Source organism: Thermobia domestica, chromosome 10 (genome assembly GCF_964235325.1).
Source record: "Thermobia domestica chromosome 10, izTheDome1.hap1.1, whole genome shotgun sequence".
Lineage (NCBI taxonomy): Eukaryota > Metazoa > Arthropoda > Insecta > Zygentoma > Lepismatidae > Thermobia > Thermobia domestica.
In genome coordinates, this window is record NC_137463.1 from 203,309,841 (window position 1) to 203,330,890 (window position 21,050).

Genomic DNA, 21,050 nt, shown 5'->3' on the forward strand with positions numbered 1-21,050 from the left:
GTAACTGTGCTCTCATGCTCACATGGTCCAACTGTGTAGTATCCTGCTTCAAGCTCTGCTTGTCATCCTTGTATTGAACGTCACGTGGAGAATTTCAGTTGTGTAGGCATGACTGATGTAAGCAGTTGCAATTACACAGTTGAGAAATGGTTAGTTGCATGTGTGTGGGTGCATGAATGACCGCACACAGGGCAAAAAATGACACGGATAATAACTGCGTTTAGGGAACGCTTTGACAAGGACACCCACTTCGTAAAGAAACCTTACTTGATTGGGAGAAACATGCGTTTGCATTCAAATGTGTCAAAGACTGGCCGAGTAGTGGACGTAGGAAGACGCATACATCTAGAAGTGCAGTACGTTGGAGTAGATACAGATCCAGTAGATATATAGTTCGTATATGTAACTACTCAACAATAGTATATACTAAATAAACAAACTAAAATTATACAGACATTGCTGTCTGTGATACTCAAACCTAGGAGTTCAAGGGACTTCTCGGACATACTATAGTAACTAATTATTATCTACATATTAGATTGTGTTTTGTAAAATAATATTTAAGTATATAATAAATATGACACGAAATGCTCCTTCTACAATATGAACACCTTGTATGCAATAAGTATCTAGGTTTGCTATTAGCACACTATCCTTTAATTTTGTTTTAATATACTAAAATTGTACAAATTCTTTATTGATTGTTTCGTTTCTTCTACCTAGGAAGATAGATACAGATAAGATCATTAGTTTAAGGAAATAATCGAAATGTCTCATCCTTCTAAGCAGCGAAACACCAAAAGAGGTCTTTAGTTATGAATTTACAAACAGTTATATCACCTTCCTAGTGGATGTTGACCAGTACGAACTTACGTATTGACAGTTTTCCTTTCTTCTACTTCGCAATATGAACCAGTTCATCATTTGTTACAAATTTCCTCCATCTTCCCCAGAATATAAAGACTTCGAACACGTGCTCAAACCAAAAGCATATCTCAAAAATCCGTCTCGCCTTGACTGTTGAATATCTTAAAATATGAATGGAAAGGAATGTGGGACTCTCTCTCCATACACTCTCCGATAGCAAACGTAGGGCCCAGTAATCAGTACTGTCTACTCCTGTATGTTGGGAGAAGCTACTTTCAGTGGACAAGGTCTTCTCCCTTCTCCTTTGGATTTATTGACTTCCAAAACTAACAGCTTCTAAAAGATTAAGATGACCACGTATAGTGTCTGATGTTCAGGTGTTCTATGTATAAAGATACTTACAAATTAATTAGTAACTCATGTCTTAAAAGGAAATGTAGGACCCATAAAACAGTCCAAATTAGGCAGGTGGCGAAATTAACAGGTTTTACTGTATAAGAATTTAAAACAAGTGTCAAAAAGTCAGTAACACAAACAATTTATCAACTTCTGAAATTAATTTCCCATTATCTTGACATTTTTGTTTCTACGCGTACGTCGAATTAAATTTAATTGTAGTACAGCGTATAAGGAATATAGATTTTTTTTTTGGTAGGTATGTTGGATTAAGATATCCTTGATCACTGCTAAAGTCTTTTGTTACTAAAGAAAATGTTATGCTGTGATTAGCAGTGGTTACATAATTTTATTTAAATGTTGAATTATTACGTGTGAGAAAATGCTGTAGATAGCTGAGGATTGAAACAAATTATGTATCATGCTGTTTATATTTGTTTAATCCTCAATAGTTTGTTTTAATTATTTTTGAAATCGTTTTTTGCAGGTTAAGATGTATTCCTCCACGTTTCGCTCAAAATCCTCCATTTGCTGTCCATTGTTCATTATGGGGAGCTTTGCCACGAACGGGTGATGAATGGTCATCAGAGGCTGTTCGAGCGTTTGTTAGATCCGTTAATAGGTAAGGTTCATTAAAAAATTAAATTAAAAGTGGTCATTTAGTGACAGATAGGTTTTCTTCTTACTGAGCTCTTCAGTAAGCTTACACCTTTATTGTTATTATTATTATTATTATTGTTAGGATCAATATTAACAGAGGAAAATCACATTCACGAAGAAATTAAATGTCGACTAAAAGCAGGGAATTCGTGTTACTATTCGGTTCAAAATCTTTTGTCGTCGCGAATTCTGTCGAGGAATTTGAAGCTTAAAATATATAAAACGATAATCATGCCTGTTGTTCTGTATGGTTGCGAAACATGGTCGCTTACTCTGAGGGAAGAACATAGACTGAAAGTATTTGAGAACAGGATCCTGAGAAGAATATTCGGACCCAAGAGGAACGAGAATGGGGAATGGCGGAAGCTTCATAACGAGGAACTACATAGTTTATACGGTTTACCCAACATTGTTAGGGTCGTCAAGTCTAGGAGGCTTAGGTGGGCAGGTCATGTAGCTAGAATGGAAGAAAGTAGAAACGCTTTCAAAGTCTTGACTGGTAGACCCATAGGAAAACGACCATTAGGAAGACCTAGGCGCAGATGGGAGGATAATATTAAGATGGATCTCGCAGAGATAGGAATACAAAGTAGAAACTGGATGTAATTAGCTAAGGATAAAAGTCAGTGGAGAGCTTTTGTGAACGCGGCACTGAACCTCTGGGTTCCATAGGCCATAGAGTTAGTTAGTTAGTTATTATTATTATTATTATTATTATTATTATTATTATTATTATTATTATTATTATTATTATTATTATTAAATTACTTAAAGGCAAAGAAAAATATACAAAATGTAGAAAGTGAGCCAGATAGTGGGCCGTTCGGAAAGTAACCTTCAATTGACTGAAAAAGGAACACCAAAGTAAATGAGAAGAATTTATTATGAAAACTACTACTTTGCTCTATTTTTCAACATAGTTTCCATAAACATTTTGAAGCTCTTATATCTCTGCATTAGCTTAGAAACTCCATCAGCATAAAAATCTTCCGCCCATGATTGCATCTTTGTCGCAACGTCATATAACACAGTCCTGGACATTTGTGGAAATTCGTCGGAAAGCTCCGGATTTTCACGAACTTTTCCATCAATTTTCTGACCGAGTTCATCAATGACAATTGATGGCCTGCCACTCCTCTCTTCGTCGTGAATGTTTTTTGTCCACTTTTAAATGAAAAAAAAAAAAACTATTCATAAACAACAACTTCACTCATCACACTTGATCCATACACGGCACAAAGTTCCCGATGATAGCTGCTGCCAAATATTGTTTTGCCATAGAAAAACATATAATAGCTCGCAACTCGCACGGTTTTCTAACGCGGCACATATTTTGTAATGCTATAAAAGTGGAATTTTGATCAGACAACCTGGAATCACCGCGCACGTCTATGCAAAAATGGTATCGCTGCCCCACTACTTCGTGCACAGTGACCAATCGGAGGTTACTTTCCGAACGTGCCTTGTATATTAAATTATAACTGTTTTCAAATCTTTTCCTTACAGATCAAAAATTTGGGTACACAGGTTATGATGTCATAACGGTGAGGCGTACAAATTTGTACGCAATACGAAAGGCCTTGGAAACAGTTATTTGTCATGTAATAGCTCTTTATAGATATGACTCCCTCACTTGATTTTATTATTATTATTATTATTATTATTATTATTATTATTATTATTATTATTATTATTATTATTATTATTATTATTATTATTATTATTATTATTATTTTCTTGTAAGTTACTCACAAAAGTTCAAGAAAGTGAGAGTGAGACCTTACTTTACCTTAGTGTCAGGGTATAACTCAACTCCTTAGTGGACCAGCCTTAGAAGGGACAAGGCTTTATCATCCGTCTGATGTACTGATGCCTTGTAGAGTGATGTGTGATCTGTACACCGACTTCTCTTCGTTGTTGATTTATTTTATTAGAGTTCGCTACTTTTCCATTCAAGTTGCTTTTCAATTGTTTACACAGTGCTGGATCAATACGTTATACCGATATCATCTTAATTGTTTTAATGGTGCACCTGTTCGAACGCTGACTAGATTGATTGATTTAGGTTTAATGGGGATGTCAGCACTGACTAGACCAAGCGGTGGTGCTTAATTTCGATGATCTCTCAGAATCTGATAGCTTGGCGCGACTAGAACTTATTTCAACTTCAGGTTAGAGTAGTAAGTAGTAAATGTCAGTAGACATAGCGTTTCTCGGTTATGTGTTAGTTCGCACCATATCTTTCGCGCTACCGTCAATTATTAGAGGCTTCGAAATCGCATCCACTGCGGATATGGAGGTCATGCGGTTCTCATTAAATTGTCATTATACAATCGTCTTTCCAAGTGCTCACTAAGTTCTATAGTCAGTTGTGCGCATCTCTACGGTTCTGTGTCACAATCCTCTTTAATGATTGGTCATTCCTTTCATCTAGGCTGTTTTCGTCCACTTCTCTTGTTCTCTTCTAATATCTTTTCATGAATTATGTATCATATCGTGATTAGGATGCTGTTTCTCCAATATGTCTAACATCTGGTTAAAGACAGTCATGTAGTTGGAGTTCACTGATCTTCAGTGTTACTTACTTTCAGATATTGATGTTGCAGTACATGGGTGTTTCCATTATTTATTAACTATGTGTATTTAATCAACTATACTGCCAGAGCGTAAACCTTCTGTAGGCATATTAAGGTTTGTTTAAAAATGTTATTGAATGTTTAAAAGAAAAACCAAAATTTAGAAATGGATAATTAAGTAAACAGCCACCTAGATGCGTTTAATATTTGATCCTACTTCGTTTGGTTAATAAAAACTGACTTGCAGTACAAGGATTGGAACTTTAATAGTGATAACACTGCTTTAGAGATGCTACTCAGTGGAATCAAATAATGTCCTTCGTACCACATGTTAGTGACATACTTGACATACATAGGCGCAAATGGACTCTTTCTTCTAACGTCATGCGCAAGGGCAGTAGATGAGAAGAACAGAGTCTTGTGTAGCGGGCGGTCCACGTTACACGTACACGGGCGGTGTGAGGTAAGGTTATTGTTGTCACTATATTTTAGAAACAAGAACAATGTAGTTCGATAAAACTTAAATGTGTGCCAGAGGCCGTGGAGCACGAGAGTGTCATCAAGGCCTTCAAGAGGCTTGCAGGGAATCTACATCGCCTTGCAAAACAATGGAAAAGTGGGTACGAGTCTTCAAGAAGGAACGCCAAAATGTGGAAGATGAGCAATGGCCTAGTTATCCCCGTGTCAGTGAAGATGTGAATGCTGTTATTCGAGAGCTGGCCCAAGAGACGGGACTACGCATACAACTATTCTGCACATTCTAAAGGAACGCTTGGGCATGAGAAAAATTGCATCACGATGGGTTTTGCATGATTTCACAGAAATGCAGAACTGGCTACGATACGACGACGCTCGTACTCATTTGAAGCACTGCGAGCGGGAAGGAGAAACTTTACGCTGTATGAAACATGGACCAAATCGTACGAGCCGTAGCTGAAACATCAATCAAACGAAGGACGTCATTATGGGTCACTAAGAAAATCCAAAGTTCGTCAGAACCCTAGCAGTGTAAAAGTTATGGTGATTTTCATGTATGATTGAGATGGTGTAATCCTAACGCATACCGTTCCTCCACATCAGACCGTCAATGTTGCAGTATTGTTTCTTTCTGGAATACAATTTGCGACCAGTCTTGAAAAAGAAACCGCTACGCTTTTTGCTGGAAAACGCTTAGACACATACAACGCAAAGTGTGACTAATTTGTTCGATCGACTGGGGTGGAAAGTGCTGTACCATCCACTCTACTCCCCAGACTTGCCCTTGTGACTTTGACTTGATTCCTAAGATGAAGGAACCACTTCGTTCTTTTCTTTTGAGAATTCTTCAAGAGATTTTTCATACAGTAGAGTGGTCCATTAAAATTCAGAACAAGTGCTGCTACAGGTATTCAAGGATTTCCACATTGCTGGCAACGGGTTACAAACAATACTGGTGACTACAATGAAGGAATGTAAAGTTTTGTAACATATATCTATTTTGTATCAGTCGTAAATAAATAGTTGCCACTATTAAAGTTCCAATCTTTGTATACATACATGACTAAATGGAATTATCGCTAGAAGTGGCATTTTTAGTATAGAAGCGTTGTTTGATTAAGTTCAGCTTCAGAGCTGATGTAAACGAAAAGAAAATCATGTAAAAGCAATATTTCTGATATTATTAGCGACTGTCTATGCTTTACTGTGTAGTTGGTGTCATTTGGCATCAAGAAAGTTAATTCGAAACGTTTCTGACTGTACAGATATTTCAGACATCTAATAACCCATTTTGAAGATATTAATAACGATGTACAATATTGTTTAATGTAATATCCCTTAATATTGAAGTAAACGGGTGACCCAACCATGACATAACAGTCATATCAAAAAGCTTTTTACTGACCATATTATTAAAAATGATAGTAGTTAGAACATATTTTAAGTGTTCGGTTTTGGAATTAATATCTTGTATAATTCAGAATATATTGTAAAAAAATAATGTTCAGCTATATGCTTCCGGCATATGGTAGCTTTCGAGTAATTTCCGAATTACTTTGATTTTCGTTTGTCCACTAATGTGCGGTTCTAATCAATTCTGATAAACGTTATTCCGTTTATTATTATAATTAAAACTTTTCGAAAACGTTGCTGCTGATGGTATGTTTCATCGTCTTAAGCTTCTAAACTATTCATACAAGTGCTGTTGTAGAAGTTTCTGCAAACTACTACTAACATGAAATGAAATGAAATCTTTAAGTTTTACGTCCCACGGTATGCCGGTTAGGCTAAAGGAGATGGTGATGATGAGAAATGAGTGAAATGGTGCAATGAAAAAAGTGGGAGGAAACGGGAGTACCCTGAGAAAACCCACGAGCACGGTGTTTGTTCACCACAAAGTCCACACTGTACGATCTGTGATCGAACCAAGGACCCCAAGCACCGGAGATGAACGCTCTACCACTGAGCCACCACGCCCCCACTACTACTAACAGTGGCTCTAGTATTCTGCTATTATAAATTCATAGACCTTTATATGATTTAATTATCTTTGAATGCTAGTTTGTGATAAGAAAATAGTAATCAGTGTTTTTCTCAGGGATTCTTCTCTTTCCCTTACAGTGTCTTTCTCAGGGATTCTCTTGTTTTCCTTACATTCTCGTTTCACTGTATTTGTAGTATTGTGATCTATTCTCATACATTCACAACTCTATCTAGTTAATCGTGTTCGATTTTCACAGCAGTTTCAAGAAGTACCTCAGAAACTGCTGTTCGGATTGCATCAACAGCTGCTTCAGGCGACACAGATCTCTTATTTTATTTATGGGAACAAAAAGAAGGCATTAGGTGTCAAATCAGGCGAGGACGGGCAACGAGTCATTAATTCGACTTTTTACTGGACAAGATATTGACAGTTTTGTGTGCTGACTGCGAACTGGCTTGTCGTGGTGAAGACTGATGCGACGATTTGTGTTTATTGCGCAATTCATTGATGGCCTCTGGCAAACAAATTGTTGTAAACTCCTCAGCATTTACAGGTCCGTCAATCTTCCCGAGTTGTCACATGTCCGGTATATCTGAAGAAATAAGCAATCATTTGCGTGGCAGTAGTCCTCGAACGAACAACTTTTATTGATTTCGGCTCATTTTGAAACACCCAAACAGTGGATTGCTGATAGCTTCCTGTTTGTATGAATAGATCCAAGTTTCGTTCCCTGTAACATTGTAGTACCCCAAATTTGGCTGATATCGGTTGGATTTTTTTAAAGCACTCCTTTACATCAATTGACATGAGCCAGTTTTTGAGCTTCGGTACAGTAAAGTTGTCTGGGATCCAACAGCGTGAAAGTCCGTACGTTCAGATGACCTTGCAAAATCGTATGTATTGCTTTCATATCAATGTTCAAAGATGCCTGAATCTCACATTATGTTATATGCCGATCTCTTTCTATCATTTCACGCACAACATCAACATTACTGCCCCCGCCAAGTGAACTTTGTAGTGGACAAACACCGTGTGCGTGGGTTTTCTCGGGGTTCTCCCGTTTCCTCCCACTATCTTCATTCCACCATTTCATTCATTACTCATCATCACCGTCTGCTTTAGCCTTACCGGCATAACCGTGGGACGTAAAACTCAAAGATTTCATTTCATTTTATTAACATTACTGACAAGACTTCAGTGCCTTCGTAGAGTGAAGACGTGTCTGCAGCGAGCTCCGAAGTGCGACCAAGCGTAACATGGGAGATACAATAAGTGCGTGGAGGGCCAGAATAGGCCTTTTTACTGCGTTAGTGAAAAACAGTTCTGATGTACAGTGTGAAAGGGGTACCAAACGCCAAAATGCATATTTTGTATACGGTTTGGTTCTAGTTACGATGCTTATAATTGGTTGTGTGGAAAGCAATCCAGGGCCCCCTCACAAATCTGAATTGGCAGATATCAAGGAAATCCTTAACAATGTTCGCAGTTCCAACGAGCAAATTGTCGTAGAAATAAAACAATTAAAAACGAGTGTATGTGAACTAACAAGCAGGTTCAACAACGTTGAATTACAGTTAAAAAACATGTCTAGTGAAGTGAGTGATTTACGAGAATATGCGAAATATTTAGAAGACAAAATCGACTATCTTGAAAACCATTCAAGAAGACAAAATTTAGTGATATATGGCATAGAAGAAAGTGTAAAAGAAACTTGGGAAGAAACCGAAACCAAAGTGAGAACAGTGATTCAGGATAGACTCCATATTGAACTAAAAGACGAAGACCTACAGCGAACGCACAGAGTGGGAAGGAAAGCGCCAGGAAGAAACCGACCTATTGTGTGCAAATTTATTAGTGATAAAAAGAAGGAACTTGTGTTAAAAAATAGGAGCAAACTTCGAGGCACTAAAATATACGTCGACCAGGATTATTCAAATAAGGTGCGTGACGAACGGAAGCAACTTCAATTTTACCTAGATGAGGCTAGAAGGAAAGGAAGCTTCGCGTATATGCAATTTCGGTTTTTATTCATAGATGGGAAGAGATTCACCCTTTGGGACTTGAAAGAAAGAGACCAGCAGCAAACAACAATGACTGCATTCCAAAGTGATAGTGTGCCACCTGAACAGCCCGGGGCTAAAGAAATCCAACAGCTGAGTTCCGAAGGCACCACAGGGAGCAGGAAGAAGAGTTTATCTTCCCCCTCTTCGTCCAAGAACCAACTTATTGTGACAAACCCAGTCAAATGAAAAATGTGTATCAAGGACTCTCCATCTGTAAGTAAGATAAGAGATAAAAATATGCATGTACTAGAATGTTTAAAAAAGAAGGTCAGCGACACGTTAACACAAATAGGTAGAACTAACTTGCAAATATATTTCCAGAATTGTCGTAGCTTACGATGTAAAAGTGAAATATTTTATACTAATGTTTTATCTTCTAACTATGATATTATTATAGCTGTTGAAAGTTGGTTGTGTGAGGGTTACTATAATTCTGAATATTTTGATGACAGATACACGGTATTTCGTCAAGACAGGAACTTGAAACTATTTGGGACATCAAAGGGAGGGGGTGTAATAATAGCAATACATTCAGATTTCAATGTTCAGTTTGTTAATTCATATGATGCAGGATTTGAATGTATTCTAATCAAACTTATAAACAAATCATTAGTTGTGTATATTTGTGCTTTGTATATAGGGCCAGAATCGAAAATAAGCACTTACAAAAACTTCTATCAATTCATTGAAAGTAATTGCCCAGTGGGTAGCTCTATTCTCTGTATTGGGGACTTCAACCTCCCGGAAATTAGCAATTCTATGTTTGACTTCACTCATTCCTCAACTAAATGTAAAAGCCTCCTCAATTTCCTGTCACTCTATAATTTAACTATGTATAATAATATACAAAATACCAATAACCGTACACTGGACCTAGTACTCTCGAATGCATGCGAAATTGAAGTAAACCGTGAAAATTCACCATTGGTACCTATAGACAATCACCATCCCCCCTTAATTATAGCGCTTTCAGTTAAACGTTTTCCAAAACCAAAAGTAAACAATAGATCATCTGGTTTTAATTTCAGAAAAGCCGATTATCATAAATTGTATTTAGAACTTTCAAAAGTTAATTTTAATTGCCTTTCATATTTAAATGACGTAAATAAAGCTGTAGAAACTTTTTATCAATTAATTAACGACGTATTTAAACAATGCATTCCAACTAAAAAGAATCCCAGTAATAAAATCTTTCCTGTCTGGTTTAACTCAGAAATAATTCGAAAAATCAAGCAAAAATCGTACTATCACAAAAAGTGGAAGAACACAATAGACAACAATACATATTACCGTGATAAATTTTGTAGTTTAAGGACGGAGGTAAAGACAAAAATTGCGAAAGCATACAAAGAATTCGTAGCTAACTCCGAGAATTGCATAGCAGATGATCCAACAAACTTTTGGAATTTTATCAAAAATAAAACAAGGCATTTGACTAATGGCCCCCTTATGTATAATGGTGAAAGTCTACAGTGTAACAGGGATATTGCGGAGGCTTTTGCACATTATTTTAAGTCTGTTTACAATCATGAACCTGTGAGTTATAACACTGATGCTCTAATGTCGCACGAACCTAGAAGTATATCACTCGATATTTTCCAAATCACTGAAATAACAATATCAGAAATAGAACATGCCATTAAAAGGTTGAAATCTAGAACAGCGTGTGGCCCTGATGGTATCCCACCCTACATAATAAAGGGAACTATTGATATCATAAAACATCCTATACATATACTATTAAACATGTCCGTAAAATATAATGTTTTTCCAGACCGATGGAAAGAAAGCTTGATATGTCCTATTCCAAAGACTAGCAATGCTAAAAATATAGAAAGCTTTAGATCAATTGCAATTCTATCCCCATTTGCAAAAATTTATGAATATATAATACACAATCGCTTACTTAATCATGTTAGATCCAGTATCTCTGTATACCAACACGGATTTCTCAAGAATAGATCCACTTCAACTAATTTGACAATTATAACAAACTTTATAGCTTCAGAACTAGACAAAGGAGGGCAGGTGGATGTAATCTATACAGACTTTCAGAAAGCGTTCGATTTAGTTAACCACGACATTTTGCTTGAAAAACTAGCTCTTATGAATCTTTCTAAGCAAGCATTAGTACTTTTCACATCATACTTACGTGATCGTAAACAATCTGTAGCTTACAAAGGTCATATCTCCAAAAATTTTAATGCTACATCGGGAGTACCGCAAGGATCAAACCTTGGACCTTTATTATTCCTCATCACTATCAATGACATAACTAAGCACATCAAGAAATCGCATACTTTACTATTTGCAGATGACTTAAAATTATATACTCAAATTAAATCACTTGAAGACTGTAAAAACCTCCAGGAAGACTTGGAAAATGTAAAACACTGGTGCCACGTGAATAAATTTAGCCTAAACATAACTAAATGTAAAGCTATTACATTTACTAGAAAAGGAAAATACATAAATTATGATTATACTATTGACGGTATAAATCTTTGTAGGCCGGAAACTGTTAAAGACCTTGGTGTTACCTTCGACCCAAAACTGACTTTCGCAAATCACATTGAAACTATTGCAAACAATGCTTATAAGAGTCTTGGATTTGTTTGTCGTGTAAGTAGAGACTTCCGTAGCCACATGACAATTTTGAAACTATATTATTCGTATATTAGATCCCAACTGGAATACGCTTCTGTTATTTGGACTCCTCATAATGGAAAATATATCCAAATGATTGAAAGAGTGCAGTGTAAGTTTTTGAGATTACTAATGTATAAAAAAACTGGAATGTACCCAGCATACATATCATACCCAGAACTAACAAACAATTTCAATATACCGACATTAGAGCAACGTAGGTATGTTAATGATTTAGTTTTTCTACATAAAATAATAAATAATAAAATTGATTGCATAGAACTAAGTTCTAATATATTTCTGCATGTTCCGACGTCTAGAACGAGGTTAAGCAATAGTAGTACCATGTACTGTAAGAAAGCACGCACTGACATCCTGTATAAATCCCCTTTATGGAGAATGAGCTCTCACTACAATAATATTGAAGAAAAGTGTGAAATGATAGACATATTCAATATGTCTGAAAAAATGTTTAGGAACACAATTTGTAGTATGATGAGCTGAGTTAATTAATGAAACAATAAAAATTTCTGTATGTTTTTTTTCTGTAAAAATAAAGATATTTTACCATATATGTAAACAAACACTGTAAATGGGCAGGACGCCTGTTGTGTTGTTGTTACAATAAATAAATAAATAAATAAATAAGAACAGATGTGAATGGACGACCTTCACGAAATTCATGATTGACGTAAGCGCCAACGCTGAAATTCTGAAAACCAATTGTACACAATCATATTGGATGGTCATTCATTCCCAAAGCCAAAGGAAGACGCTTGATGGATTGTTTCGGTGTTAAACTATCATTAAAATTTGAAATCATTAAAATATAAACTATAGTAAAATAATAATAATAAACAATCATTGCCCGAAAGTGTTCACGAGAAATTTGCATTTCTTTCACAAAACTACTGCTTCAAACTGCTGTGAAAAATAAATGAATCAGCTTAAGCAAACAAACAAAGATAATTTAAACATAGAAAAGTCGATTCTTCTGAATTTTATAATAGCGGAACGCTAGTATCACTGTTAGTAGTAGTTTGACGAGACTTTTCCAGTAGTCCTCATATATATATTCTACTTCCTGTAAGGAGTTATTCTCCGAAAGTTCTTTTTGAATTTTCTGTGAACCTAGTAATTGTTATGTGATTATTAACAGGCTAACCGAGAGTACCATTTGATCTAAATCTTAAAGAACTTGGAATGCATGGTAATTATTTACAATGCAGCATTCAAGAATTTCAGAATTCAAATTGAAATGAAGGAAATTGAAATTGTACTAACTGATGTTCAGTGAATCTCGTTAAACTTCGAACTTATCGCTTACTAATCACGTAATTTTTATTTAGTTAGATAGATCGTTTTGTCCAGGATTTGAGAGTTTGAAAAAGGAAAAAAACACCTTCCTATCGCATCACCTTATAATAGCAAGATATGAATTAATTTAATTTACAGAAAACTGATTATTTTATTTTGTTACCTTCGTGTGTGCCGTTCTGTAATGTTTGTTCTTAAATTTCTGGTGACTGTATTGAACTAGTCCAAAGCCACTGTTATACAGATTATTTAGCCAGTCAATATTGACATTTCACAAATGTGAGTGCTTAATCGATTTAACAAAGATTTTGCAACAGAAGGTAACTCTGAATCTAGGTAACTATCAGGACTTTCGTGTCAGCTAATAGACTAACTTACCGTTTTGTCAGGTCTGGCGAAAATCACTCTTCTTTCCAGTAGCAAGTCGTGTGTTAACGCCCAACGAAAAATGAAGAAAAGAATAAGTTAATTAAACGGATGGTCAGAACTAGGATTTTTTAATTGGATGTATTTGTATTACGTTATAGTCAATGAATGTATTAAATAAATTTCCTTTTTCTTTGTATTTCTGTACTAACAGGCAAATCATATTTCTTGTTACTTAAAGTTAAGCTTGATTTAAACATACCTAAATAACCTAACATGCTTTCCATTTCACCGTCAATGCTTCTGCTGTTTTGGCGTGTACCGATGCAAAGGATGAAGGTATGTTTAAATCTCCGTGACTGATTCCTCCCCTCCCGAAAAAATTCAGGAACCACTGGTCTAAAGAAAGTGGAACCCGCCGTATAAAGGCAATAGCAAGAAGTCGGAAGAATAAGCCTAGAGGGGTCCTGTGAATTATTTTTCTTACTAACATAGACATTTTACGATTGCTATTATTACTAAGAAAAGCTTCTAGTGTGATATTGGATACTTATTGAACCAGTATAAATATTGCTCCTTTTATTAAATTTGTTGTATATACTTGGTTAACAATAAATTTGTTATATTTTTTGTTTTCAGTAATATGATCACAATGTATGTAATGCAGTTTGAGGCAGGTGTCTACTATGTTGATTTGTGTAGACCCCCGCACGAAGAAATAGAAAATGATATACCTGTTTCCGTTCGAGACGTGTTACTTTTCCTGGAATTTGCTGCAGTAGTAAATGACAAAAAGCCTTTGGTAAGTTACTTGAATTATCTGTTTGTTAATACATACTGAGGGAAAACTTATTTCCTTAAAATTTTTAAGTAGCAAGTTGGTAATTCCTAATAAGTGACAATATTACGTAGAAAATGTTACAGTGTACTACGATTGGAGTAACCCAGAAAAATCTGATCTCAGAACTGGCTGAATTCTGTCGTGGAAGTTTAAAATAATACCTAATAAGGAAATTATAAGAGTATTTTTCTGCCATATATCGTTGTTTTAATTGTTATTTTGTTAAAAATATATTAAGATGTTGCTTAAAACTGTGAGTAACACGGGAAAATTTCGATGCATTCATACACAAGAATGTTTTTCATTAATGGCTTTCTTTTCTTTTATTTATTTGAAAATGCGTAGCCGTAAAGTTAAAGCCAAAATAGATATCACCGAAAGATAGAGAAACACTAATACAGGGACGTACGGAAGGGGGGGGACACGGGGGTCCGGACCCCCCCCCCCCCGAAATTTCGACTTTTTTAAAAATTTAGCCTAATTTTAGGGGCAATTTTAGCAATTTTAATATAAAATAGCTTCATATTTAGTTTGAACCCCCCCCCCCCGAAATAAATTCCTGGGTACGCTACTGCACTAATAGCTGGTAAACGTCTTGGACGAGGAAAATCAGCCAATGAGTATAGCCTAGTGGTGTAAGAAAGAGTATAACGGAACTCGTGAAGTTCCGGACCGATTGAATCATATATAATTTGAATCCTCAATGAGGTACACATGTCATAGCCTGGATTCTGACAAGGAACGAAATTAAACAACTCGCAATTTGCGTAGTTTTTATTATTATTATTATTATTATTAATTAATTAATTAATTAATTAATTAATTAATTAATATTTTTTTTTTGCCTTCCTCATTTCAGCAGAGGATGCACCATTCAAATACACTTCTGCTTCTTTGATTTTCCTTTTATTCTAAGATTTGCAGGAAGCTCCTTGTAATTCTACATGTGTCTAATATTACGCTCTGCTTTATCTTGTTATAATTTTTTTCTTTAATTCTAATTATTTTAGGTGTCTTTTTCAACGTCTTGTAGACCACTCTGGTATCCGATAGTAGTATTGATATTATTTTCACATTCTTGGTCTTGCATTGTTCTTTTATGTTGTGGGGCTAGTTATCTGTATTTTCGATTTTTTTTTTCTCTGTGTGCTTTCTTGTGTTCGGTATTGTATTAGATCAGGGATGCAAATAACCGCTCGCCAACTCGCCCGGGGCGAGTGGTTCATCAGTGAGGGCGAGTTTTTTAATATCACTATTATTTATTTCAGACAGTGAAGACAAGAATGTGGGCTAGTGGATTTTTTGGGGGGAGGGGGCTAGTAAAATTTTATTGCTTATTTGCATCCCTGTATTAGATGTATCTCGTCTTTTTCTTTGCTTATTACTTTGATGTCCGATCTGTTATGACGTACTTCTTTTATCCGTTAGTCCTGTTTTGTCCCAGTAACATTGGTGTTTGTCCTTTTCTAGTGTGACTTCTGATTGGTATTGTAGTACAGCACTCTTCTGGTATTACTTTCTGTTGTATTAAGTTCGTGTTATCATCTGAGCATTCACTTATGATATGTTGTATTGTTTCTGGATATATTTGATATCTTCTGCGTTTGTCATGTAGAATTGTTCTGTGTTGTAATATCTTGCTGACTGTTTTTCGTAGTGTTTTGTATTTATTATCTTGTCTTGTGTTCTTCACATTAGGTCTTTGGTCTCTGGATATAAGTCTTATATTTTCATCCACTGAAGTGTTGTATCCTTATCTACATATTCCGGGAACCCCCTATGTAGTGTTTTTTTTTTTTTTTTCTTTCTTCTCTCCATTGCTTCCTTACATCCCGTGTTGTTTGTTATCCTTGTATTACTTTCGTTTCTCCTATCTGGCTCTGGTTGAGTGGTGTTTATCTGTGATTCGGTGCTACTATTGTTCTACGAGGTGTGTTCAAAAAGTATCAAACCTTTGGTTGGCAAAAATACATTTATTGATTTCGGAATACGTGACACTAGTCCCCTTCCAAGTAGTCTCCTTGGTAATGCACACACTTCTCCCAGCTTTTCCGCCATTGTTGGAAACCCTTCTGGAACGCGGTTTTTGGAATGGTGAGCAACCGTGCCGTCGTATTCCGCATGATGTCTTCTCTTGATTCAAATTGGGTCCATTTTAGTGGCATTTTCAGCTTGGGAAATAACCAAAAGTAACACTGAGCCATGTCGGGTGAGTAGGAAGCCTGATGACGCACAGGAATATTGTGTTTGGCAATGAAAGCCTGAATTAAATGCGCAGAATAGGCTCCGTTGTTAGCAGCTCCGGTACAGATTTCGCAGACACTTTCCTCATGCCCAAATTCTCGTTCTAAATTGAATGTACAGGTCTGGTACTTACCTCTACATCGTTCACAATTTCTTGGAGTGTGATACGACGGTTCTGCGAGACCTCAGACCGCACTTGCTCAATGGCATTATCATTCCGGGTTGTTGAGGGCCTACCTGAACGTGGTTCACTGTCCACTGATGTGCGGCCATCTTTGAAGCGGTTGTACCACTCCTTCATGCGGGAGGTGCTCGTTACATCGTCCCCGAAAGCCTGTTGAATCTTGCGAATAGTTTCCGCTTGGGTATCTCCAAGCTTTTGGCAAAATTTCATGCAATATCCCTGCTGAAGTTTTTTGTCATTTTACAAAAACTGAAATCCGACGACCGCTTACTACATGTCTTCACTTGTTGGCCGACTGCCAGCTTCTGACTGTTCCTGCGGGCGGGAAAAAATCATGACTGCGCATGAGTCTCTCCTCTACACCTATACTTAAGAAAGTCTCTCTTGCTTCATTGGTTTACGCGGGAAAAAATAAGGTTCGATACTTTCTGAACACACCTCGTCTGTCAAAGGTTCTCATCCTTTTCCGCTAACCTCCTGCCATATTTGATATAGGGAATATTAATGTACCAGTAGTCAAAGTTATTCTGGTAAAATATGATTTCTTTGTCCTAGGGGCAGAATTACTCACCTATTGATTTATTTTGTATTAAGTAGTTCAGTTTTAGTTTCTTTAAATGCATATATATATATATATATATATATATATATATATATATATATATATATATATATATATATTGAAAAACGAGTTTATGTACTGTTGGAAACATATGAATCAATAATTTCACTGTATAATACCGATATAGGTACTTTTTTTTTCTGAACAAAATTTATATCCTAACTCCAATATTTTGTATTAACTGTAAATTCACTTTAAAAATTATTTAAGTTTTGAAGAGTAGCACGTAGTTAAAGCTTCGTAATTGATGGATTGTGTAGACAAGAGGCACATGCCATTAATTCTAGAAATTTAATTGTTTGTCCTAACCGATATAACTTGTACTTACCTGCGTATATTCTATGATCTTCTGTCATAGCTTCTTGTCTTAGTTTCCCAAGTAAATACCCTCTTCCTAGCCACTTCTGCTAGTAGAGGTCTTATTTCTGTGTAAAATTAATTTGTTAATTTCTTATAATCTTTTCCACATAGACCTTCAAGCGTTGAAGTAGTTTTCCGTACATAATGCCGTTTTGTCCGAAATTCATCTTTATTCTGAAATGTATATGTGAGTGTTAAATAGTTGAATATGTTTTCATCCTATTGTCGTTTTAACATCATATATGGCAAATAATGTAGAATGGAAACTAAGTTGTGTATGTAAATTCCCTTTGCTATTATATTATAAATAAAATCTCCAAAAATGTATTTAATTGCAAATTTTATTATTTTTTTTTTTTCCTTCTAGCCATTAACACAACAGAAGCAAAAGCAGTTTTTCCAAGAGACTTCGTTTCAACAAGGAACAATATTAGATGTAATGATCAGTTATATACATTCACCACATCATTTCTATGTTCAGAGGGTAAGGTTTATTGTATTATAAATATGTTGAAGATTCATAAATAGTTCCCTCTCTTTCAAATATATATATATATATATATATATATATATATATATATATATATATATATATATATATATATATATATTAGGGCGAAAAATTTCAGTCACTTGCCAATTAAAAAATGATGGTCGCCATTATCTCTCACGTACAAATTATGAGAGCTCCCCCCCCCCCCCCACTGCCTTTGGTTTGACAAAGAAAGAGATTACATCAGGGTATAAAATTTCAAAACGAGAGAATTAGATTCAGGATAATCAATTCATGCGCAGCTCTGTGAGTTCAGGCAAAACCATTCCCACTAAACACTGGTCGCCAGCTCTAAATTTCTAGTCACCAGTGGCGACCTGCCAACCGGAAATTTTGCTCCCTGATATAGTGATATAATTTTGGATTATTCGATGTGTGTTAAAAGATTTGTATACCATTGTAAAAATAAGCTTAAGGAATGCTTCCTGGAAAACATGAATTTTCACTTTCCAGGAAGCATAGACTAGAAAAAATATTGAAAGTGAAAAACAAAAACATTCAAAGTAAAAACAACTGGTGATAGGCCCAACAAGAATATATAAATGAGATGCAAGATAAACAGAAAGAAAAAACTGATTGGAGGCTCGTAAGTTATAACCTTTAATTTTGTTATAAAAGGAAACAAATAGACAAGAAGATTATGTGCAAGGAGGTCTTCCTCCGTGCAGGTTATTTTATTCATATTCAATATGTTAATGTTCTTCTAGTATTTCATGTAAGCTTGTATAAAAGAAAATGGAAATATGCATCTAACTTTTCCTTTTATTTCTACCGAGAGATATAAGCTATTTAAGTTATTTGGCAGTTATATTTCGTCACTATCTTAAATATCTTAATTTATCTTTCGAAAGTGTCTAATTTAAAATTACAAAACATAATTCTTTCTCTATTGTAAAGTTGCGAAATATATATATATATATATCATTGTTTTAGCTCAAAATATTATTTTAGTTTTTACCCCATTAATCTGATACATATAAAGGTTCATTAATAGTGTGTGAGAATTAATTTATGATCAACGAAGAACGAAGACAATAGGTATGATCCAGTAAATCAAGATCTACTCAAAATAATGCCCATCAAGTTTCAGCACTTGAGCCAAATGCGTGCCGGTTCTAGAATTTGTGCTAGATTGCATTATTTGACAAAATTTTCAGAACTTCCTTTATTTCCATGACACTTACCGACGAAATTAAACATTAACTTTGATTCTAACTTCAGATTGAGATATACAGTTGGAGCTTTCCTTCGTTACATATTAGAAAGTAACCTTAAAATTTAACCTTCCATCACTCATATCAAAGTACTCGTGAGAAATGATAAATAAACTGTCATCCCATGCCAACTCCATTTTTAAATAATAATAAAAATTAAAAAAATAAAAAAACTGTAACTCGAAGGCAAAGCTTGTATCTACTTCATCGTCACCCATTATTGCCAGATGCGTTCTATGGCCTACTTCATTTGGACAAGGTTCTAGAACACAGGTGCTCCTCTAGGTCTACTATCCAGTGGTCAAGTTAGATAAATTACGACGAAGTAAATTATTTCAAACTATTAACTAATCAAAACACCACTTGCATTGAAGAATGTATTCCAATAATCTATATTATAAAATAACAGTGGGGGCAGAGCCCCCCGTCCCACCCCAAACGTATATTATTTTATAATATATTATTAGAAGGAATCCTTTATTGCAAGAAGAATTTCGGTTAATTAATAATTTCAAATAATTTACTTTGTTATGATTCACCAAACTTGCCCTGAAACACTAAAATAAGAAAATATTATTTAAATATATTGAAAAATAAATTTAAAAAACTCACCTCATCCCACTCTCACGAAAATCTGCAACCAATTACCATATTTCTAACCCTTCTAGCAGGGGCGGATCCAGGGGGGGGGGCGATCGGGGCGATCCCCCCCAGAAGAGGAAACTTTCTTATTTTATATATATAAATAAAACCCATGCCAAAGTTTGGAGCCCTTAAAAGTAGCAGTATGACAACCCCCCCCCCCAGAAGTCAGTTCTGGATCCGCCCCTGCCTTCTAGGTAGCAATTCTCCAATATAAATTTCGAATACACAAAGAAAAAAAAATCGCGATGGATTATATAGACGACCTAACTTTTGTAAACTTTGGCGCGAAATTCGACAACGGCAGTGAGTGCATAGAGTTTTTCCAAAGCGTAGGAATAATACCGAAAGAAAGTGAGACGTATGAATGTGATAAGTGCCGAAATGTAATATCAGTGAAAGATAGAAGTGCTAGCTTAGGTTACAGGTTTAGGTGTATCAAAAGAAAAAGAAAAGCTTTAATCAAGTAGGATGTAACAACACCATCAATCCCACATACAATAACTTGGCTTTACAACACTAAACCATAAGGAATTCAATTGTATTCATATCACTATACTTTGTATAGTATTCATATCACAATACTTTATTGCAAAACAAATAGTGCGATTCCTATGTGACAATCTAGGCATAGCAAAACAAACCGCAGTACACTACTAGTTTCTCAAGAGAAATCGGTGAAGTAATGTGTTAACAAACAAAAGATATACAAATAACTGGACAAGAACACACAGTTGAAATCGATGAAACCTTATCAAGAAGGAAATACGATAGAGGAAGGAAATTAAAAGGTGAAACGGTAACTATCTTCGGAATGTATTAAAGAGAAACAAGAAAGGACGACAGTTCAAAGTGAAAAATGAAAGAAATACTGAGGCCATATATATATATATATATATATATATATATATATATATATATATATATATATATATATATATATATATATATATATATATATATATATATATATATAAAACCAGGAACAACAATAATATATAGTGCAAAACAATATACTAATTGGGAACAAATGAATTT

At 35.2% G+C, this 21,050-nt stretch overlaps 1 protein-coding gene across 2 annotated transcripts in view; it reads left to right on the top strand.

The window, feature by feature from the left end:
- qin (tudor domain-containing protein qin) overlaps positions 1 to 21,050 on the top strand; it is a 613,696-nt gene that overhangs the window by 485,636 nt on the left and 107,010 nt on the right. For both annotated transcript variants that reach the window (XM_081728961.1, XM_081728962.1), the window contains 3 exons: positions 1,751 to 1,885; positions 13,992 to 14,154; positions 17,971 to 18,087. In XM_081728961.1, coding sequence (XP_081585087.1) covers positions 1,751 to 1,885; positions 13,992 to 14,154; positions 17,971 to 18,087 — 415 coding nt within the window. The remainder of the gene's footprint in view (positions 1 to 1,750; positions 1,886 to 13,991; positions 14,155 to 17,970; positions 18,088 to 21,050) is intronic.